Below are 24530 nucleotides of genomic sequence, written 5' to 3'. Positions count from 1 at the left end.
GCAGCCAATAGTAGGAGCCAATGATGTTCAACTCAGAAAACAGCAGCAGTCGTCTCCTGACGCGTGAAGGAAGCCAGGCTGTAGTCAGGGAAGATGAAGTCGTCATGCAGAAGCAGCAAAGAGAGGGGAAAAGAGACAGCCTTCTGAAGGATTCTTGTTCCTGCTTCCACTTGTTCTGGAAGCCCATTACTCCCCTTACTTTTAAACCTTCCTTTGATGAGATGAGATAACCCAGTGTCCTTCCTACAAACTCTACTTTATATCTAAGCTAACTTGAAGATAATCTACCACTTTTAAATGAAAGAATCTTGATGAATGCATTTTTTTACATATCTGTACATTTAAAATTCCTCTCCATTTTTGGATGTATTATCTTAGAGAAAATTGACATTTTTATCAGAAAATATCTATGCAATTTAAAACTCATTTAAGGAATGTATTTGGCTCCTTAGCTAAGTTTCTATCCAACTTGAAGAAATTTTGAGGTATCAATCCAAGATACATTTGTTAAATTAACCTCAAAGAATTCCATCATTTTGAAAATCCTAGAATAGAATGCTTCTAATTGAGCATAAATCTACAAGTTAAAAATGTGAACAACTTAACTTCAATGACCTTACTATGTAATTAGCAGCAATATGATGTTGGAAAAATAGGACAAAAAAGAAATACATTACACTTAGATTCATGGTTTGAATACTGCCAAATTATGTACCTTAATTATAACCTCAGAATTTGTCTTCTAGACATCAAAACCTCCACTGGAATTCTAAAAATTCACAGTAGGTGAGTTTGAGAATCAAAAAACATTACACATTAGCTAAAAAAATATCTTTAGCCAGCAACAATACATAAAGTTGTAAAGGCAAAATCACAGAATGACAGGAAATATTGCTTATGCTAGATTAAAATCTCAGTTCTACATTGGTGAAATGACCTGCTATGCAGGTATCCTTTAAGTACTAAAGAGTTCATTTTTAGGTTGTTGGCCCAATAATATAGACTATCACAGTGGTGGATGTCTTAGAAAATTATGGAAAGGCTGTGAAACATAAGGTAAAGTATGTCATATGCTTGATTATGTTTCCAAAAAATTAAAGGAACTAATTCAATTATAGAAAGTTCATTCATGAAATAGCAATGGTATATCTATATCAAGACATAATCAAAACTCATTAACTGTTTATAAGAGGTCTGTATTCAATAATAAGGAAGTTGGGCAGGGGAGAGGCAGAGGAAGCTGAGAGGGGATTTTAATTTTTTTGTAGATGGCAATAGAATATAAAATAACTAAACAAACCATTCAAGACAATCTGCTCATTCTCAAAGCGTGACTCAATAAATTATGAAAGTAATGATATTTGGCAAGTTGCTTAATGGATTAAAACATTCTTGTATCCTTTCTAGCAATCATTTCCTTAAGGTAAGATGTCCTTCCAAATTTTATCCATAAGAAATAGAACATTACATAATATCATATTGGTAAAGTTATCTAAAGTCTAAGGACATATCAAGGATTAGCATAAATAAGGTAATATACAAGAAAATGAGATAAAAATGATGTCAGTAGGCATCAAGTAATTCACACATATATATCTTTTTCTCAAGCTCTACACATCACATCACTGCATTAAATCAAAGACATCAGCCTGATTCTTCAATGAGAAGACACTTGGTGACAAAGACCACCGGCATCAGAAAATGATGTTAAACACTTTTCCATAATCCTAGGGGGAACCAATTGAATACATAATCAAAATATACACAAAACTCTCAAGTAGAATATAGTTAAACGCAACTAGGATGATTACCTTCTTGGAAGAGAAAGGAAGTTAGTCAAGGTTTGGAAAAAGTTTTTCAAGTAGCAAGATGGATATCAAAGTTGAGTTTATGGCCAACAGGTAGCATTCAATGAGACATATGAGATTGTCAGGAGAGAAGGACCCTGAAATTGAATGATACTTTCTCCTTGGACTAGAGCCTGTGTCATGGGACAAGGAGCTACAGTCATTCTTAATCCTGCCTTTAGTAAATGTTTTGATGTATATTTATTACTAATCTCTGAGGTGTAAAACAATCCTTCATGATTTGTTTTTATGACTATTTTTCATCCTTCTGAAAAACTTCAAAACGTTTATTGTTTGAAATGGGTAAGGCTTATCCAATGTATTGAAATATAATTTTTATCGTATTCTTCTGGGCTTTATTACAGAGCAATGTTCAATTCTGGATTCTATCATGATTCCAAGAACTTGGAGAGAACTGAAAGGAAGCCAAGGATGAGTAATTCAGCAAATAGTATAAACTGGTGGAATTTAGATTCAGACTGCAGTTTTTCTTCAGAGTCATAGATAGAGAGGCAGAGACACCAAAGAGCGCTGGAGATAAATCCTTTTGGTTGGAATATTTTAACACTGTAGATAAGATAAAGTCTTTACAGTAAAGTTGTAGAGGTTCTAGGGAGAGACACGTGAATTAGGGGGCAGCAATGTCTAATTAGCTTTGCTCCAAGTAGCTTGGAGACTGAACTCCTCAATAGAGGAACGATTCAGCAGGAGAGAGAAGCATGTGCTAGTATAGAACTAAACTCCACAGAGTGTGAAGGCCAAAGTCTTATAATACAGACAAAACAAGCAAGGAATCTCACATAACTAAACTGTCTCCTCTAGTGCATGCCAATTTGAATAAAATATCAGTAAGAACTATTCCAAAAGAGCCATTGCCCAAAGCTTTCTAAAACAATGGATTGCGAAATGTGCCTACATTCTGATTTCTTTAGAAACAATCGAGAAAGCAAAGAGAAGAAATGGTAACTAATTGAGTAATGCTACTTTTTTTTTTTTTTTAACTTAAATTAAACGGGGGGGGGGGGGAATGTGAACTAAAACAACTGAGAAAACTCAATTATTGTGCTTCTTGGTAGAAAAAAGGGGCAAAAGGAAAAATAGTAAAACTAAACTTTCTTTCCTTCTTCCTTTTAGCTTTCTATTAGGTGTAGCTTGTAACCCAGGACTTCTAAGTTAATAAAAGAATTCAGGCAGATATTACATAGGACTTCCCATCTGGCTGCTCTGGAAATCTAGCCCTATTCTTGGGGCTTCTGAGGCCATCCCTAGAGGATGGTGAGCAAAGCATTTGTCCTTCTGGTTCTCTCCAATCTCTGTGCTAAGGTGCTATTCTACTGTCTGATTCTTATCAAGAGATACTCTGGATCTGAGAAAAACTGAGTTTAGAATTTGCCCAGATGTAGGATTTTTTAGTTAAGAATTTCTAAACCCCTCATTATCACAAAGATGCATCAATGTCATTATCCAGTTTCAATGATAGAAAAATCAAGGTACAGAAAGCCTTCACCTGCCTTAGGTTACCTCATCTGCTAAGTACTTTATCTATGAAGTAAAGATAATAATAATAATTATAATAATGGCCTATAATATTCCCAGCAATCTGGAGGCATCTACTTGGCCACACAAATAATGAAAACACAAAAATATACTTTTAGACTGTTCAGTATTTGGGAAAATAAAGTAAGTATTTATTTAATAACATCTGATTCCAAAATAAGTACAAACATTGGTAGTTTCTCTCTCACATTTTGTTAGCTTTTGTCTGTTTCTGGTGTTTCATTTTTGACCAGAAGAAACATTTTGAATTTGTCAATTCTCTATTTTATTTGACAACTTTGGAAGACACTGTTAAGAATACCGAGAGCTATTTTAGTCTTGAGATTACACTCAGAAAGAAAAAAAAATTGTCTTGTAAATGCTCAAATGGAAATTTCTTCCATGACTTTTAATTGATTTCACTGGAATTTTTATACTTTGGTAGTGATTATGCAGAAAAGATGAGAAGTTTGTAGTTCATAGAATGATAGTATTGGAAATGTAAAAATAATGAGAAAGTTTAGAGAGACTTAGGCCAACATAAAACGTCATAACATACTTTTAGAGAAACTTGCAGTAGTGGAAAGTAGGTCACAAGCTTTGTAGCCTCCCTGTGTGGAAAGCACCAGTGTGTAGCTCAATAATCAGTATACTGGCCTGAATAGTAAAACCTTTCCTAACCAGTTGTCCGTGTTTAGTAGACACAATGTATGAACCAGTGTGTGTCCCCTTAGCATTTTGTAGCCTGACATAGCCCATCTTTTTCTTGCCAGATCCACCTTTTGTTCTAATCTAGATCTAAAGAGCAGATCTAGAACCCTGATTGCTGCCTAGGTCAATGCTGGCTCTGCTGGCCTGTTGGACTCAGAAATGCTTAGTCATTTGGACAGAGTGTCTCAGAAACAATTTCTATGGCCTATAGTAGCTGCAAAGGTCAATGCTCCTACAAAAAAGCTGTGATTTTTCTTGAGAGCATTTCTAAGTTTTATCATAATATACTCCACATGAATTCTTCAGGCTCACTTTAGAAGGAGTGGAAGGTTCTTTTTACTGTCACTAATGAATCTCTAGCTTGTTGATGGTATTCAACGAACATCAGCACTGATATGATTAGTAACAAGAATCTAATTATAAAGTAATTTTGATTAATGTTGCCCTTTTTGGGAATCATCATAGTTCAATTAATCCATAGCCAGAAATCACTAACTTAGCAGTTTGAAAATGCTGAGTACTTTTAACACTGGAAATGCACAAGACATTATCATAAGGATATAACTTAATAAAAAAATCAGTCTCTTCAACTGGTTGAGGATTAGCAAATTCATTAGTAGGAACAGAAATTTAATCTGGCAAAAACAAATATCTTACTTGTCTAAGGGCATGTCTGGAGATCCTGACTGGTGGTAGCAAAAATAACAAAACAACAGCCATTCTGATGAATTATAGTTCACAAAATACGTTCCTACAGGTATTATCCGATTTTCCTAACCACTATTTTATATTTTTAAAAAATTAAAGTGATTATCAGAAAGAAAGGATACGTAATTTGCACAAAGTCATGTGATGAGCAAGGGGCCAACCTGGCATTGAGATCCATCCTAAAATACTGTGCTCTCTTCCCTACACACCCCCATCAGATATCCACAGGACACGGCCCTTTATCCTACTCATCAGCTAAACTCAGGGAGCTACTGTTTGGGGTCAGTGTAGGTTCCCTTGTAATAATCCATACATCATTGGTATTGGCAGTGCTTTCTACGGCTATAGTATATTTACCAGTGTCTCCTTCTTTAGTCTAAACAACGTTGGCATTTGACATTCTTGTGCTTACGTAATTTAATGAGAGCAAATGCACAAACAAATGCAGAATCCAAGTCCTGTTATTAAAACAACTTTCCCCCGATTATAAAATTAATAGAAAAGGTAGAAAGAAGAAAATAAATATCATCTATAGGCAAAAGGGATAATTAGGCACATGTGCGTGGTGATGGACTGTAGTTAGTATTTGGGTGGTCAACATGAGAACATGATGTAATCCATGCAAGAATAGAAGTATAAGGATGTACACCTGAAATTTATACAATGTTATAAACCAATGTTACCGCAATAAACAAAAAATTAAAAAAATATATGTCATCTATAAATCTATGGCACAGTGGTAACAACTCTTAAAGCATTGCCTAAGAGCCTTACAGATTTTATTCACACACCTAAATGTGTTATTTTACATATAAAATTGGATCATGTTATATAAACCGTGCTACTCTCCCCTAATACTTTATATATCATGAACATCTTTTCATATTACTGGGATTTTGCGTTAGCAAAAATGCTGAAAAGATTACATTTTACTTCATATTCCATTTTTACAGTGACAGACATCAATTTATACTTGGCATTTTCTAGCAAACTCACGTGCCAAAAACTACAACTTGTAGAGATGTAAGAAAAGGAGCTCATAGAAAAAGGATAAAGTGAGAGGCTTTGTATAATTTATCAACGTATCAACACTGACACGTCATTTTTATTTTTAGGAAACATAAATTTCCCAGATGCTGACTACTGTAGAACTTTTTGCTGAGTGTAACTTTTCACTGCCATGGGAGACTAACCCAAAGAGAAAGAAATTTTGATTAGGCCAATGTAGCTTAACAAATTTACAGATTAACTGTAATTTGGAAATGGAAAGTTAATTTGTAAAAAATATTAATATGACCGAGTAGCTGAAAATACCCATCTACTTGAAGGGATCTTTTCTCTGTGGTATCACAGCATCCATTAAACATCTAATTGTGTCTATTGTCACAGCCCGGCCCAAACCAGCAGCTCCAGGTTCCTATTGCTAAAACCTATTTCCTAGAACCAGGGAATGAACCCAAAGGGGCACTTGTGGTGAGGGATTTCACAATTCTCATGGGATTGATGAAGATGAAAAAGAAAAAAGAGATGAAATGGTGTCCCATGGTAATATTTTTAAAAAGTAGAGCACAGGCGCCAGCCTGGTGGCGTAGCAGTTAAGTGCTCGCACTCCGCTTCGCTGGCCCGGGGTTTGCAGGTTTGGATCCCGGGTGCACACCGACGTACCACTTGTCAAGCCATGCTGTAGTGGCGTCCCATATAAAGTAGAGGAAGGTGGGCATGGATGTTAGCCCAGGGCCAATCTTCCTCAGCAAAAAAAAAAAAAAAAGAAATAGTAGAGCACAGATATTTATGAAATTTATTAATTCATTCACTCATTCAATATTTATTGAGCACCTACTTTGCTTTAGCAAAATAGTTTCCCTTGCTTGTTAGTTTATACTGTGTGCGTGCACGTGGGTGTGTGTATGCACAGGTATGTGTGTAGAATAAATGCAAATGAATAAATTAAAGACTATTATTAACATGTAATACATTTCAGACCTATTCTCTTTAAGCAATTTATGTGATGCTTGTGTTCTTAAAGCTCTTGCATTATTTTTTCACTTCTGGATGAAACATATAGAATGGTACACGTGTTCTTAAAATATTGGATAGAATTTGAATCGACTTTACATCAAATACACCCTACAACATTTTTAATATTTTCTTCAAATGGTGATTTCAGACTATCTCTGCCTCTACTTATCATTCCTTCATTTATTAAGAATCGATTGTAATTTACGTAAGAATAAACTTGCCTTCCAAATGGAACGACACAAAAGTCAAGAGGACCACGGACAGGGGATCAGCCTCTATGATGTAGGTGCAGTTCATGTTGTTGTCATATTGCTTTGGGTAGTTTGGAGAAACGATGTAACCTGAAGGGTTAGTGAAATTACGTCCACATCCTATGGGGGAAGAAAAGCACACTATCACATTATCAGAATATTGTTCTCACATTTAGTATCTTTTTATCGGTGAGGGAAAGACTCAAATTTCCTAAATTCTCTAGAGACGTATTCCCTGAGATACTTCATACAGAAGAAACAATAACTAAGAGAATGGAGCTCTGATTTAAAAATAAATATACATGCAAAATTAGAAGATTATACATTTTTTAGAAAATGATGCAGACTTTTGGGCTAGTAGTAGAAATTTTACCACAAATCCATTGCAAATCACTCAATTTTAAGATATTGAAAGAAAGGATAACTTAGCAAAGATTTAATATGATTCATGTAGACAGAGAAATAAAAGTGATGAAAAGTGATTTGTACCTGATCAGTACACCTAATGGTGTGAAAATATCTCATTATGAGAAAACTATGTTATTTCCATTACCATTGTCATGTGGTCACAAAAACAATATCTGCTTTAAAAAAAAACAATTGAGTTTACTACTCCCAACTCCTATCAATTTCTCACATGAATCCCTGGTGTCAGAAATAGAGAGAACTATCATTTTTTACCACTAAAATGACATTTGTTTTCATGTCATTAACTAGTTAATCCACATCACTTCCTATCACATATGAAAATACTGGTATCCTTTTAAACCGATATTAAAACACATAATAGAGTTACACACACATACGCATACACAAGGAACCAACTGAAAACCCGAGATTAGGCCTGGGGTTGACTTTCATTAATTCCTTTGCACCAGCCTCATTCATTTATTCATGTTTGAAATACCCGTTCACTGCATTGCTTCCTCTATTTCCTTTCATCAAGCTTTTTCCTAAACAGCGGTTTGCAATTAGTGGCTACTCCATTTAATTCAGCCAACTGGCACTCACCAAGGCTTCTCAGGCTTAAAAACAGCTACACTGCCCACTAACCTACCTAATTTGTGAATAGTAGTCAGAGAAGGAAGGGAAAATTCTGAAGAAAGTGGCTCCCGAGATTTACTGAGCATGAGAATCATCCGGATGAGAGCTAAAATATGCAAGTCCCCACCCATGGAAACGCTGCACTCAACAAGTCTGGGGTGAGGCCCAGGAATCAGTGGGTTTTTAAAGCCCTGGGTGATTTCGATGCAGTAGGCAATGAGCTGCAAGCCAGGCACACTGGTTGTCAACTAACACCGGCCTTCTGGGGTTTTGCTGAATTACTGCCCCACTTAGGATTTTAGGGTTATTTTTAGACGTCGGCTAGTGGAACTCAGGCGTTTTACAACATTTCTCAGTTGACTACCGTTGAATTCGGTTCCATTCTCAGTGATTTTGAAGAAAGGGTGTGCTCTCAAGATCAGGTGACCCACCCATATTCTTCCCCTTGGACCCCAGTTCCAGCCAACCCTGATACAGCCCCCAACTCTTCCCCAAGCCTGCCTGCGGCAGCCATACCCTGCCAAGGACCTCTGGGTTTGGCTTTTAGGGCTACTTACGGCTTACAAAGGATGCAGAGAAGCCCTGAGCTGGAGCCTCCTGAGACTGGAACACGGCAGTGAACACATTTCCGGGTGTGATGATGGAGCCGGGAGACACGTTCCCACAGCTCGTGACTAACAGGGCTTTGCTGGCCTCCTCTGTTCCTGCCCACACCTAGCAGAGCCATAAACGGGACTTAATGCTCAAGGTTTTCCCCTTCAATATTTTAACGTGCTTAGGCTGGAAATTAACGGTACTCAGGTGTATATAGACCTAAACATCATAGTACGTAAAACACATGCAAATCTGCAATATTTTCTTTTAAGAATATTTTAAGCTACTTTTTAATAGCATATCCCATTCTTGACTCTTCCAAAGAGATTGTGTCGGTTTTCGTATCACTAGGCAGTGATTCTTAAAAAAAATCAATCACTACACAGTTTCCTCTAGCTTTCTCCTAGTTGACCCGATCTAGCTGAGCTAGCTGGGTGCGGAGAGAGACAGAACAGCAATGTGTGCTACTGTGGTGCTTACCATTCGTCCTGGCTGGATGGCAAATTGGGGGTTGCAAGTAGAAAACATGTACCAAGCAAGAAGCCCATGGAAATTAATATATTTGCGGAGCACGAAGAAAGTGGACATGAATTCCAAGTACTGTATACATGTAATTAACATAAATTGAAATAAATCATAGAAGCTGTTGGGGGAGGAAGAGTATCCTCTACCCATGGTGGGTCCTTCCTGGCTGGGCTATAAAATCAAACTGACATGAGACCGAATAGCAAGAGAAAATCAAAGTTTAATAACGTGTATACATGGGAGAAACCAGGGAAACTGAGTTTCTCAACAAATAGTGGAGGTTTTTCACCTTAAATAGCATATTCAGGTAGACTAAGGAGGATGTTGGGGGTGGGGGAGGAGACAGCTATGGGAGATGACCAGGAAGCACAGTAATCAAGAGTATGCAGATTTAAGTCCTCTCCTTCCACACTGATAACGGTTTCCAGAGATAAGGTCTTTCTCCACTCTTCCCAGTACAGAGAGGGAAATACCTTTACAAATGTAAATGTTTGGTAAACAGAACTTGGATTAGAATGGGTTTAGCAAGGACCCTGCCAGTCTAGCCATACCCAGAGTTAAATTCCTTTAGGCAGTTAGTGAGGGAGGTCAAATGTCCATCAGAGAAAATAATCAAGGTAAAGAGATATATTTTGGGGTGGCCAGTTTTGATCTCCTACAAAGACTTCCTGGGAGTGTTCAATTTTAAGGTTCATTTTGAAGAAAGGATGAGATTCAGTCACTATGTGCTATTATCTACTAAAGACTGGGTTGGCAACTCCCAGGTAGATCCGGGGTGTCATTTAATTGGTTTGGCCACTTTAAAAGAAGTAATTGATAGACTCATGTGAAAAATAGTTGCTGAGGAATAAATTGTGAGCGTCAAAATTCCAAAGCAAGCCAATCCTAACCTAGGGGAAGACATTAATCATGGAATCACAAATTTAAATGCAAAATTTCCACTATGAAAGGAGCCTTGATGGAGCTGTTGAGAGTACATAATAAGTTGCTTTACCTGATGTGGGAAGTGGTGAGGTTGCGTGAAGATGCCCTGATGGTATGGAAGAGGCATGGCTACTCAAAGAACAGAGAAGAAACTGAGTAAGGTGGGAGGTGAGGCTGCAGAGTCCATGTAGGCCCTGTGGCATGTGAAAGAACTGAGCCACTGTCCTGAAAATGGCATGGAGCCACCGGAAAGCTTAAGGCTCAATGATGCTTGGTTTTGGGAAAACATTACAAGATGGAGACCAGGAAAAAAAGAGGATGCTGGGAGATCAGCCAGGAGGATTTTGCAGTAGTTCAGGCAAGAGATCACGGTATCTAAATCTAAAATGTTGAGTCTCTCAAGGGAAATATTAATATTAGGTAATGAAAACATATTAATGGGAAAAAAGACCATTAAACATGTTTAACCAGGGGAGATCCCCGGAGTTGAGTGAGTCTCAACCGGGAGCAATGCTGCCCTCCCCAGGGGACATTTGGCATTTTTGATTGTCACATTTGCTGTAGGAGGTGGCATGTATTGAGTAGGGGCCAGGGATGCTGCTACACATCCAATAATGCACAGGACAACACCCCCACCCCCCAATTAAGAATTATCTAGCCCAAGGAGGCAAGAAGGTAATTGGGTTTGGATTAGTCTTGATGATTCAACATTTTCTTCACATCAAATTATACAAAATTACTCATTTGAACATATCACTTTCTGGAATATTCCTCAAACGAAGCAATAAAATATCAAGCCATTAAAAACATTTCTATTGGCAAATCAGTCCCTAGGAAGAGGTGTGAAATAGCACTGATTCATAGCACTGATTCAATATTTCTCAGTTCTTTAGACTATATCATTTCAATTGATTTTCAAACACTGGGTATCCAGCTGTTAGTCATCTTATTGAACTCAAATTATATTTGCCATTTATTAGATATTGGAGGTGCATGACACTGGAGATACTGAGAAGGAAAGCACAGATATTCTACCAAATACCTAAGATCAAAAAAAATTCTCAGGAAAGAAATGCACACTCCCAATTTTCCCTAATACTCCTTTAATCCTTTTTCCCCTCTTAACTATCCAGGGAAACAGTGTACAGAAGTTTGCTATCCACATTTTGTAAAATTATAAACATGCTTACTGGGAGATAAATATCTGTGCATACTATTTTTGCAAATATTATTAAAAAGGGAAAGTGATAAGAGCTAGAACTTTTAATAAAGAACCTCAAGTTCTTTAATAAAGAACTTCAAGAATGCTCAAGTGCTTATACTTTTCTGAAGTCATTAATCATGGATATGACATCGCTACCTTTTGGCCCAAGAACATAAGGGTTGTAATGACAATAATGGCAAAGAGATATTAAATATTCATTGCTGCCTTGTCAGTCAAGAACTCATTTCATGGGCTGTATGACCCAGGAATCATTGAAACTATATTAGATCTACAAAATACCATGAAATTGTCATCAGGTCAAAAATTTTCTAACTTTTCTTAAGGTTTTGTACAATTCTGCCTGGCTGCATGTGATATTTTATCATTCAAGTAATTTTTTAAAAAAATAAATGTTTATTGAGATAACTGCAGATTCATGTGCAGTTGTAAGACATAATGTAGAGAAATACCTTGTACACATTTCCCAGTTTCCCCCAACACTGATATCTTGAAAAACTATAGTATAATACTACAACCAGGATATTGACTTGATACAGTCCACCAATCTTACTCAATTTCCCAGTCTTACTTGTACTTGCACTTGTGTGTATTCAGTTATATACAAGTTATATACCAGCACATTCAAGACACTGGACAGTTCCAACACCACAAGGATCTCCAAAGTTGCCTTTTTACAACCACACACAATTGACTTCTGCACCCCCATCTTTCTAACCTCTGGCTGTCTGTCCTCCATTTCTAAAATATCGTCATTTCAAAAACATCTTATAGATGGAACAATAGAGTATGTAACCTTTTGGGATTGGCTCTTTTCAGTTGGTAAAACTCCCCGGTGATTTGTCCAAATTGTTAGTCTGTCAATAGTTTGTTTTTATTGAGGAGTTGTAACGCATGGTATGTATATACCAGAGTTTGTTTGACTATTTACCTGTGGAAGGACATTTGCACTGATTCCAGTTTCTGGCTATTACAAATAAAGCTGCTATGAACATCTGTATACAGGTTTTTGTGTAGACATAGTTTGCATTACTCTGGGATAAATGACCAAGAGTGCAATTGCTGGGTCTTATGGTAAGTGCATGTTTAGTTTGATAAGAAATTGCCAAACTATTTTTCAGAGTGGCTGTACCACTTTACATTCCCACTAGCAGTGGATAAGTGATACAGCTTCTCTACGTCCTTGCCAGGATTTTGTGTTGTCACTATTTTTAATGTTAGCCATTCTGATAGGTATATAGCAATACCTACCTATTGTGGTTTTAACTCGCATTTCCCCCAACTGGCTAGTAATGTTGAACATCTTTTCATATGTTTATTTACCATCTGTATATCCTCTTTGGTGAAATATCTGTTCATATTTTTTGCCGATATTCTAATTGGATCCTTTGTATTTTCACTGCTGGGTTTAAAAGTTCTGTATATATTCTAGATAGTAGTCTGTTGTCAGATACGTAGTTTGTAAATCTTTTCTCCCAGTCTGTAGCTTATCTTTTCATCCTCTTCACAGAGGCTTTCACAGAACAAAAGATTTTTAATTTTGATGAGATGAAATTTATTAATTTTCCCTTGGATAGATCATTCTTTTGATGTCTAGTCTAAGAACTTTTCACCTATCTCTAAGTCCCAAAGATTTTCTGCTATTTTTTCACTTAAAAGTTTATAGCTGGGCCGGCTCCGTGGCTTAGCGGTTAAGTGCGCGCGCTCTGATGCTGGCGGCCCAGGTTCGGATCCCGGGAGCGCCCCGAGGCACCACTTCTCCGTCCAACGCGAGGCCGAGTCCCACGTACAGCAACTAGAAGGATGTGAACCTATGACATACAACTATCTACTGGGGCTTTGGGGGGAAAAAACTGAATAAATAAAATCTTTAAAAAAAAAAAAAAAGTTTATAGCTGTATATTTTACATTTCAGTCTATGGTCTATTTTGAGTTAATTTTTGTATAAAGTGTGAGGTTTAAGACTGCTTGCTGTAGCTGGGTCCCTCTTTCTGGGTCTGCCCACAATTTCAGTCTCTCTTGGCAGAAACAGGAGTCTCAGGCCCAGCAGAAAACAGGGCACTTCCCCAGTCCACTTAGTTTTGGCAGGGCTCCGAATGACCCCACCTGCTAGTGGTGTTGGCTTTGCCTGATGTCAGAGGGACTCCCATTCGATCCAGAGGAGAAATGGGCCTAAGTCATTTTTCAGACCCCATTTTTACAGTTGAAGAACTTGCAAGGCTTTATTTACATCTACACATTTGAGGTTGACTCAGTCCATGGAGAGAAAGTTCATTTGTTTCATGAAAATAGCAATTAGAAAAAGTGTATATTAAATGCGCTTTATTTTACACATTTTATATACACACAGGATTTTTATGTAAACTGTAAGCATGGATCAATTAGATATAAAACATAATTTGAGACGTGATGTAAAATAATAATAACATCAACAATAAAAGCCTCTTCTATTCATTAGATGGTTTTATATTCCAAGTACTGAGCACTACTTATGTTATTATATCATATTACCTCTAATGCTTTAAACAGTCCTGCTAAAGTAGGAATTGTTCTCTTTATTTTATGGTTGAGTAATTTGAAGTCCAAATGTTTAATTAGCTCATAGGGGAACATGCAGGTGCTAAATGCAAAAGACATGAATGGAGTCCAGGCTAACGTGAACTCAAGGCTGATGTTCTTTCCACTACAAGGCATAGCCTCTTAGAGATAGAACATATAAGATGTAAAATAGCACAGATGGAATGAATTTATAATACAGTCATCATGGTCATAAGTCAACGAAAAGCGAGGTCAGTACCACATATGTGAGCAGAATTCACACCTTTAGAGAAAGAGCCTCACTGGCTGCCCCAGTGCCATCATTTTACAGGGGTCTCTCATGGTCTTTTCAGCTTGTGGCTCTTAAGACCAAGGTGAAGGCTAGCACTAGAGACATCTCCAGCCTTCTGCAATTTTTATAGCATACTTTAAATGTTGCCTGTAATGCTGCCTTATATTCATTTTGTCCCTGATGATCTATTAGAAAAAAAAAGAGAGAAAAGAAAAAACAAACAAAAAAAATTCTGGCCTTCTCTCTTTAGTTTCTACAGAAGGGAAGAACCATAAATGCTCATGAGAATTTAATAAGGCCAGAAAACAATCTCCTTAATTATTTTGCCTATGTACTAGCAAAGGAAAAGTCACAGGGCAATATATCTGTGTGGTTCAAATTTTAACTCCCAAGAGTTGAGGTTTCTCACTTTTTCATTCAAGAAATCCAAGCAACAAAATTACCCTTTTCCTACTTCGAGAGGCAATGAGTCATTTCTAGTCTAAACGTTTATACGTTCACGAAACCAGTTCGGCTCCAATTCAATAAACAAGCGCACTAACCTTCACAAAGCTGTTCTGACACCGTCCATCACCGCTGGGGATTAGGAAGTTGTTGTCAAAGCTGATCTCCAAGTGTTGACTTTCGTGAGTCACGACCGTCCAGGAACACCTGCTGTTCTCAGGAAAATTCTGAGGCCAGTGAGGGGATCTGAGTGTACCGTTATCTGAATGAAATATTCCACCACAACCTTAAAAATTGTCATGGAAAAAGTCATTAATTTGTGAGGAAAATAACAATTTTGGTAATCCAAGACTTCTAGAGAACACACATTTCTAAATGTGAGATTTCAGTTCATCTTTCCTTGAGTTAGTGAGTTACTTACAACGAGAAACATTACTGTTCTGTTACACCTATGTGAACTCAACTGAGCACACTAATCTTTGTCATAAAGAGGGGAGACTTCTTTAGTGTCTTCAAACAATAGCAATATTTTTTATTCCCCTTGAGACTATATAGTATTTGTGGCCTGGCAATCCCAAATTCTGTAATTTATTACCACTAACACTTGAGAATACAGGTCTAGACCCATTTGTAGTTTTACCCTAACAAACGGGACTAGAGAGAATGATTGTGAGGAGGGGAAAATTCTTCCACTAAGCAACTTGGTTCATTCATATTGAAACATTGATTGATGAAAATAAATTACGTGGAGTGGCAGAAAGAAAAATCTAGAATTATTTTACACTATTGAAATATGTACTTAAGACATGACAAAAGAAACAAGTACAAACTCAAAAACAAAATTAAGTTAAATTAAAGAGTATTCTCTGTATCTTTTGCTTTTAAACCCTTGGAAAACCAGTGGTTCTTCTAAAACTTCACTTTGACTTCAACAGCAATCAGTGGTTTAATGAGGAAAAGTTTGACTCATTCCATAAAGACCTTCATAATAACCCTGACTGTCCTAGAAAGAATTGCTCCATGTATGTGATATTGCAAGGCTTTAAAGAAATCCCGACTAAAGTATCTGATACAAGTTCTCATATTTTCTGGAAATTTCCATGTAGTTCATACTTTATACACACAAAAGCTACTTTTGAAATCAAATCTATGATATCTGGCCATGTACTACAGGCAGAGCATTCACTCTAAATCACAAATCTTATCTCATCACTTTGCTGCTCTGAACTCTTCAGTGGCTCCCATTGCTTAAGGGATAATATGGAAGCCAAGGCTCTTCATGATGTGGACTACTCATCTTCCTACCACACAGCATTCTGCCTCCAAGCTCACAGTATGTTAAATTACTCATGATTCCAACACATCTTTTCTAATACTTGTGATTCCCTGGTGGCGCCATGCCCTTTTGCCTATGGAGGCAGCATGGTGAAGTGTTAAGATCGAAGTTTCTGGGCTCTACTGTCTTTATTCAAATCATGACTCTACCAATTACCAGCTACATGACCGGGCAAATTATCAACCCATTTATCCTAAGTTTCCACCCATGCAAAATGAAGAAAATATGAATTGATATTGTGTCTTCCTTACAGGGCTGCTACGTGAGATGATACATGTAGAATTGAGTCTGACAGAGAGTGGGTCCAAGTGTACACTTGCTGAATTAGTTAATAAATTTTAAAAATATCTTAGTGAGAAAAGACAATGAGTGCTGAGAACGTTTCTTTTACCTAATGTTTGTGTGCTCCACGTAGCATAAAATCCACCATTTTGCACCGAGTGGTCGGAGTTAAAAATCACCACCAGCTGGTTGGAACCAGACTGGATTGTCCTGGGATTTGAACTTCCACAGTATTGTCCTATAATGGGCGATCCAGGAGAACCACCATTCCTGACAGTCACAGAGTCCCAAGCACAGGTTGCGTGGGTTTCAATATCAAAGTCAGTAAATGTAAGCTGCAGGAGAAAGAAGAAATAATGAGGCGCTCCGAGTTATAAGTGAGCTTATCTACCTAGAGTTAGATAAGGTCCTCACAAACCCTTTGATTTTGTTTTAATTTACATAATTTTGTATTTGTGTCTCTTATTTAATTCTCCCCTTCCCTCCTCCCTTTTTCCTTATTGAAATTTCTCTTGGAAATTTTGAGAGGGAATATTTCTTAGAAACTGGAGACATTAGGGGGACCTCCTCAGTCCCCTGGGCTGGGATGGCAACTCATATCAAGAACATGAACACAGCTCTCTCGGATGAAGAACTGTCTTCTATACATAGCTTCCCCTATGCTTGAAAAAGAGAGTTCATTCTTCATTAATGGTAAACTTGCAGATGCCAATGTATGTACTCTAATGAGAGAATTTTGGGGAGAAAATGACCTGATTGCAGGATCAAAGCCTATTCTAATCACTTGCTTATTAAAAATACTCTGCTCAACACAGGACACAATATTGTAGCTCTGTAGTCTTAGAAGTACTGTACCCAGTCATCAGAACTCACAGTGATGGTGTGGGCTGGTGGGGCTTCCAACAACCAGGAACAGTGGGTCAGGCTGTCATAAGAGGCTGGATAGTTGGGGCTGGTGATCACTCCACTCTCACCTGTCTGTATCCCACCACAGTCTGAAAGCAGATTTACAACCCTCTAAATAAGACAGAAGGAAGAAAACACCCCTGCAAAGCCAAAGTAAGTAGTACTTACAGCCGTCAAGTTTTATGATTAAAATATATATATAATAAATGAATAAACAGATGAAATTGGATAAAAGCGAAGTAAAACCGGGTGGAAGATTAGAAGTAAACAGAATCCCACTATACAGAATCACAGTGAAAACAGGCTCAAGTTTAATACAAAGGAGAGGGAAGATAATCTGTACCATAAATGGGGAATAATTAGATTGTGTACATAATTGATAGTAAATGCACTAGGGACAAAGTAAATAACATTGCCTTTCTGGAAAAAGCTAGGCCAATGAAAATAAATACAAGCTTGAAGAATATGATCGGTACCATAACTAAAGACTTCGCCTTTCGATAATAAGCACATATGTCTGTGGTCAGCTATCAAAGTAGACATTAGCACAGCAAGTTGAAAAACGGATATATTTCTAAAGCACAGTATGATCAGATGCTCCGCAGAAATAATACTGCTTACTGAAGCCTGACTCTTTTCTTTCAAGCTGATAAACAAAAAACAACAGGCAAGACGGTTGATTGAGTAGATAATCAATCTCACTCCTTCCCCCAGTCAACCATTTGATTATAACACAAAGAAATGTTATATAAAACTATAAGCAAAACATATTTTGAGTGATAGCCAAACTTAATGGAAAGAAAGGAGATCTCTAAAGTCTATAAACAATGAATGTATTCAAATTCCGAGGGGTAAACAGAAACTTAAAGTGTGTCGGTCTGAGAGGATATAGAACCAAGATGTGGGCCCAGAGGTTTTGATGACCAGGCAGAGAGAGAACAGATGGCCTTAGACTCCCACAGAAGCAAGTGCTGGAACTGAGACTTTTACATAAAGTTGGGAATCTAGAAGGACTGCCCTGTTAGTGAAAACAGTCTAGAAAAACTTCAACGGCCCGGAGAAGCAGCAAGGATAGTGCTGCCTGTCTTGGGCTAAATTTTCAGGCACAAACTAAATGTTACTAAATGTTACAGATGCAAATTCAACACAAAACATTAGCAAATAATATCCAGTAATACGTTCAAAACACGCATCGAGACCAAGTAGAGTTTATCCTGGAAATGAAAGGATGGTTTAACAAGAGCAAAATCTTTCAATATAATTTATCACTTTAACATATTAAAGGAGGAAAAAATAGGATCATCTCAATAGATGCAGGAGAATCATTTGATAATACCCATTATACCCCTTATACCCATGACACCCTCTCACCCATTCACAGTAAAAAAAAAAAAATTTGTACACCAAGAATTGAAGGGACTTGATTTAATCTGATAAGGAATATTTCTTGAAAACCTAAGAGCAACCAATATATTTAACAATGAAATGTCAAGGCATTCACATTAAGGTCAAAAACAAAATGCTATCATCCCTTCCATTCAACTTTATGGTTGTGGCCTTAGCTAGTGAAAAAGACAAGAAAAAGAAATACAGTTTTGGGGCCGAAAGAAGAAAAGTACTATCGTGTGCAGAAGATATGATTGTTTACATAGAAAAACCAAAGATAATCCAGACAAAATACTAAAACTAATAAGAATATAGCAAGATCTCTGGGCTAAAGGTCAATGTATAAAAATTTTAAAATTCCTAGAAATTGGCAACAACCAATTAGAAAATGTAATGTAGAACATCTCATTGATGTTAGCGACAAGACCAATAGCTACCTACAAACAAACCTAACAAAATATATGTGAAATCTTTATGGAAAAAATTATCTGTTATCTATTATTTTATTGCCAGAGTTTGAGAGTTTAATCATGTCTTACTTGTAAAGGAATACTCTGCATGGAATCCAACATGTTCTTCACGTTCATTGGTGACAAAGTGTATCCACACCTGAGGATAAGGTATAACCAACGGCATTGTAGGTTTTGAAGGTCCACAAAATCTCCATATCAGAGGCCCACCAGCATTACCTGGACAAAATAACATGCGAAGTGCCATTGTTTATATAACTTTTGAGAAATAGTCAATGAATTCGGTAGGAATGAATAATAAAAATCATTTCAACATACTCATTGACATACATTTAAATTCTGCTTTAGTAGCAGATATTTCATGAATTTCCTTTCTATCTTTGTCAACTGCAAAAGAAATATATGTGCAAAAAATATTTACCTCCAACAGGGTAAAAAAAATAAAACCCAGGCTTTTATGATGTGGGCCTCTTTCTCTATTGTAGGTGCCATTTTGTTCCAATTTGTGTTTGCATAATTATTTTAGCATAAAATTTTGTAATATTATGGAACTCAGTGAACCTCGGACAGCATAGATGTTATTATATTCCTCCTCTAAGGAATGTCAATGTAACAATAGGAGCAATTTGATGTTTAACCTATGCCTTGACTACAGGAAAAAACTAAAATGGATTCATCTTCCATGAATGCAGATTTTTAAAAATTCTTAAGAAAATTTTGGTTTACCAAGTACAGCTCAATCCATTTCTATCAAGAAAACAAAGACAAACTTGACTGCTTTGGGGATAATTCCTCAAGTAGCTTCCATGTGCTTCTCCATCTGGTATACTACAAAACTTCTTTTGACTTCTAAGACCTAAGTAGAATTTCACACCCTCTTTTGTGAATCCTGTAAGTTCAGGAAACCACCAATACATTCTGACCATTTTATGTTCTGGTCTCTGAGGAAAGGAGCCTTGAGCAGTTGATGATAGTTGAAGGGACCACATGAGCTTATTAAGAGAGCAAAGACAAATCGGAATCTCCCCTGGGTAAATCTCACATAAATTGAAACATAGGGTCTAGTTGTAAACACTGGTCCATCTCACTCACTGTTCACAGGGCATGTTCTCCTTAGCTGGGCACACACAGAATTACAGCTTTGTTTAACAACGTTCTTTTGCATCTTATGTACATAAATGATAGCCATTTGACTCCTTCAATGTTGGTGGTCTCCAGGCATTAAGAAGGGTACTGTAGATAAGTGGGAGGATGTGTTCCTTGATTGAACTCACCCACTCGGAACTCTAGGACATCAAATTGACAGTCTTGATGACTTTCTAGGTAAAAATTCTCAAAATGAATGTAGATGGACGAATTTCCCTGATTTGGATTGCTGAGGGTCCATTCACAGTTTAGGTTTCTTGAGTAATTGCTGACCCCATTATAGCCAGGAGAAGTCAAGTTTCCTCCACGGGAATTTGTAAGAGACCCGCCACACACTAAGGAAACAAAATGCAACAGAGAAAGTAGCAGTAAGATTCCCGTCATCATAGAAGATACAAATAACTAAAATAGCAAGAGCAACATTTTTATTGCTTTGACTTTTTTTTCTAGGTGAAGTCAAGGTTGTGGGTGAAGGGCTGGCACGTGCATTCAAACAATGGAAGAAGTTTCTGTGGGTTTAGAAAGAAATATGTGCAAAAATAAGCAACTTCTCTCTTTCCCGGTAGGTTAGGTGGGTGGGGGTAGGCTATGCATCAATATCTTCTAATTTAGGCCTTTTGCCCCTTTTAACAGGGAACGAATGTTCCTTGTATCAATGAAATAACTTAAAGGTTTTTTTTTTAATAGTCAGTTCCACTCTTCCTAAATTTTAAAATTCTTAGATAACAACACCAATCCAGAAAGTAGGAGGATATTTAGAATAGAAAGGCCATCTCTTGCTTAATTTTTAAATACTCTATATCAAATGCGAACACTTCATTCATTTACACTGGAAATATGTACAGGGATGGATGACAAAGAAACAATAAAATCCGTCTGTCTTCAACTAAATTAGTTACTCTCTGGGAGTAAGTCACCTTTCAAGAAGTAGATGGTGTCTTTTGACACAAAAGAATTGACTAAGGACTGCAGAATCGGCAACCGACTGTAATGGTGACATTGCACGGAGTTGAGCTGGAAGCTCTTCTAACAGCGTTTTTAAAAGTTTCTAATTCACAATGGCAGTTTTCTTTCCAAACTTAGGTTTTTTTCTTTTATAATTATAATTATTATTTTGCCTAGCATGGGTTTTCTATCTGGTTACGTATGTTTGTGTTATGTAGAGATCCTAGGTGGAACTTCGATCACTAAAGGGAAACCAGATGGCTCCGCTGCTGTTGGCACAGCTGTGGGGCGTCTGCAATGCATACGATTAAAACAGGTGCATTTATAACATCCTATATTACCTGCATCTTCAGCGGATGTGTAGGAAGCAGTGAAGCCTCCATATGGCCTGGATCCATCAGTGAAATAAATGACTTTCATAGTATTTCCTGAAGACTTGATCTGGTCGCTTCCATTCACACTACTACACAGTTTCTCTAGCTGGGGCGAATTACTTCTAATACCATTGAATACCTGTTGGAAAACAGTTTAACCTTTAGACACGCAGTCCATCTTACTGAATATTTCCTGAGAGGTTATACTCGCAGTCCAGACACACTTCTTTCTAAGGAAACCCTGTGCTAAAATGAATTATTTAACAACACAGGCTTCTAGCCCAGTGCCGTAAGCCACTATGTTACCTGGAGCACATTTTGTGGCCTCGGGGTCATTTCACTAAAATGAAAGTATTTCCATAATGCCCTCCTGCCACGTGGTGACAAACGAAACACTGCCGTACTCCTCGCAAATGGAAACCATGCCTTAAATGTAAAGGAGATCTGCCAGCAGGCTTACATCTTAGTTCACAGAAGTCACTGATGGGCAATTTTTCTTAACAATGCATCAGGGCCTTTGGTATTTGGAAGGACAGCTTAAATGTTAGTCTCTGATGATCTGAAGTATACAATAACTCAAATATTTTTAAATGCCTTGAAAAGTAATTTAAAAAAAATCAATCTCAAAATCAATATAATAGTTCTTTCCTAATTACTTATGGATTTAAAGCTTCGATTTTCTTACTAATTTGAATTTTTAAAAATGGATTAGAGTATTGTTGACTCCAAAATATCAAACATTAACTCTGGTTATGCACACAGTTATAATAATTGGCAAAGTATTATTCTACCTCTGTACAAAACCAAGGGAATGTTTTAGTATGCCTAGTTTTCACAGTTTGAGAAAGATCCAGCAGTAACTAAATAATAATTGATTGATTGAGTGATTGATATGCCTGTTTTTAAAAAGGATTTGAATGGCTCACAATCAGAAATAATGATTCAGAGTATGACACTAAGAGCTGATGGAGAAAGAGAAGGCACTCCATAACATATTTTGTTTTTTTTTTACTATAATTGATCATTAAATTGAGCTCTGGGGGGTGGCTTCTGGTTTCAAGTGTCTTCCGGCTCACAGGATCAGACATAGCATTTCCTATCATTTACTGAGCGCAGACAAAATGCCAGACTGCTAATGACCCACTTGGACCACCTTATCCAATTACCAGGACACCCTATCAGATACACAGTATTATCCCTGTTTCCCAGTAGACAGTAGAATTCAGCAAGATTGTGCAATTTGCAGAAGTTCAAAGAGCTAGTAACAATAGAATTGGGATTCACACCATCCCTCTAATTCCAAACCACAAAGTAATGTATAAGGAAACAGAAGATGACAACTATGTCAATAATACTGAAAACAGAAATGGGCAACACACTGCAGGAATTGAAAGGGATTATTAGCAACTACAGGCTAATGGAACATGTTGGAAACCATGATCAATGGCCTTTATCCTTGCCCCAATGTCTGCCCTGAGCTTAGAATTGCAATGACTCAAAATTGTGTAGTCATCAATTTATCACGTGAACTCCTGCTTTTAGAGGCAACCAGAGCACTGTTTCCACTTTCCTCCTCCACTCCTGTTTGTACTCAGAAACTACACTCCCGGAAAACCATGGGGGTAGGTAGTAAGCATATGAGATTCAGGACGAGCTCTAAAATTTGCTATAAGCAGAAATAAAATCGAGCACACGTCTCATTGTAGTGCATTGTAGTCCTGGATGGTGTAGCTTTTTCTCTTCTCCATCTGGACAGAGAGTCAGATAGACAGCTGGGTTTAAAGGAACTGTATGCTCAGGCCAGCTGGATAAGGTATTGTTCTAGATGCAGTGCACTTAAAGCTGCCCTCGCTCAACCTGTAGATCTTAGGAAGTCTTCCTCCCTCCTTCTTTTCCTCCCTCCCTCTCTCCTTGTTTTCTTTCTCTCTTTTTTGGACAAGTTCTCAAGTAAATAAAGAGTGGGCAAAGGAGAAGCCATATCCCCTTGTTTGGAGCAGAGTGAAGAGGAAACAAAACAAACATCGAACCTATAAAAATAGATTTCAAAGAAAAGGCATGTAGACATCATATTAAAGATTCAGAGAAAAAATTAATTCTGAAAGTGATTCTTTGCTGGAGTTTTAACCTCCCCAGGAGAAAAGACCTATAGGTACAACATTTGTAGTTTTTCCTAATTAAATGGTAAAGTCCCTCCTCTGTCACAAGTTGACAGCCCCAGTCATGCACACAGGGCTTCCAATCAGCCTTTTAATCCTTCAGTCTTAAATATGAACAAACAGCCAGAGGTCATCAGACATTTAGGGAAACATCTAATGTAAAAAGCAGAGGCCAATAAATGTCAATAGGAAACAAGAACTTGAAGGAAACTGACCCCAAAAGAACCAAGGTAAAACTTCAAAATTATATTTAATATATTCATATATATTAATATATTGAATATATATGACATTTTAATATATAATATATTCAAAGAATGAGGGTAAAATAAGGATAATTTCAGGTATACACATTCTCAAAAGCGTTACACCCATGCCCACTTCCTTAGCGAGATATAAGAGCATATTCTCCACCAAAAGGAGGAAATTAATCACAAAAGGAAAATGCACACATAAAGCCAGGTATCCAACCCAGGAAAGGAATGAAGGGACTTGCAAGTTTGATGGTGGAGGGAAATCCTGACATGACAGCTGGCATCAGGCTTGCAGCTGATGGACAAAGGCTCAAGGAAGGATATTGCTAAGGAAAATGCATGGCACTGACAGCAGTGCTTTATCATATAAGATGGAGACATACATCTGGAGTGGAAAGTGTGTGGAAGAATTAGTGATAGAGGCATAGAAAACCAAGGGGATGTACAAAGGACACAATTAATATTATTACTTGGAGAAATAAAAGCAAATGCTACCATAGTACACTACTTGGCTTAGTTGGGAATGACATTTACAAAATCGTAGTAATGTAAACATTGAATACCAATTTAAACAAAATCTGTGACATAAATATTTTGGGAGGAAGTTGGTGGGGGCAGTA

General features: G+C 37.3%; 1 protein-coding gene across 1 annotated transcript in view; it reads right to left on the bottom strand.

The window, feature by feature from the left end:
- CUBN (cubilin) overlaps positions 1–24530 on the bottom strand; it is a 256070-nt gene that overhangs the window by 48891 nt on the left and 182649 nt on the right. The window contains exons 49-56 of the mRNA XM_087420786.1: positions 21468–21639; positions 20310–20516; positions 19105–19254; positions 17147–17268; positions 16383–16608; positions 14754–14941; positions 8674–8830; positions 7043–7192 (exon numbers count right to left, since the gene is read on the bottom strand). Coding sequence (XP_087276912.1) covers positions 7043–7192; positions 8674–8830; positions 14754–14941; positions 16383–16608; positions 17147–17268; positions 19105–19254; positions 20310–20516; positions 21468–21639 — 1372 coding nt within the window. The remainder of the gene's footprint in view (positions 1–7042; positions 7193–8673; positions 8831–14753; positions 14942–16382; positions 16609–17146; positions 17269–19104; positions 19255–20309; positions 20517–21467; positions 21640–24530) is intronic.

This window comes from Ceratotherium simum, chromosome 32 (assembly GCF_057802395.1).
Source record: "Ceratotherium simum simum isolate JZ-2026a chromosome 32, ASM5780239v1, whole genome shotgun sequence".
Taxonomy (NCBI): domain Eukaryota; kingdom Metazoa; phylum Chordata; class Mammalia; order Perissodactyla; family Rhinocerotidae; genus Ceratotherium; species Ceratotherium simum.
The sequence above is the reverse complement of the archived record's forward strand: the minus strand, read 5'-3'. Positions and strand labels throughout refer to the sequence as shown.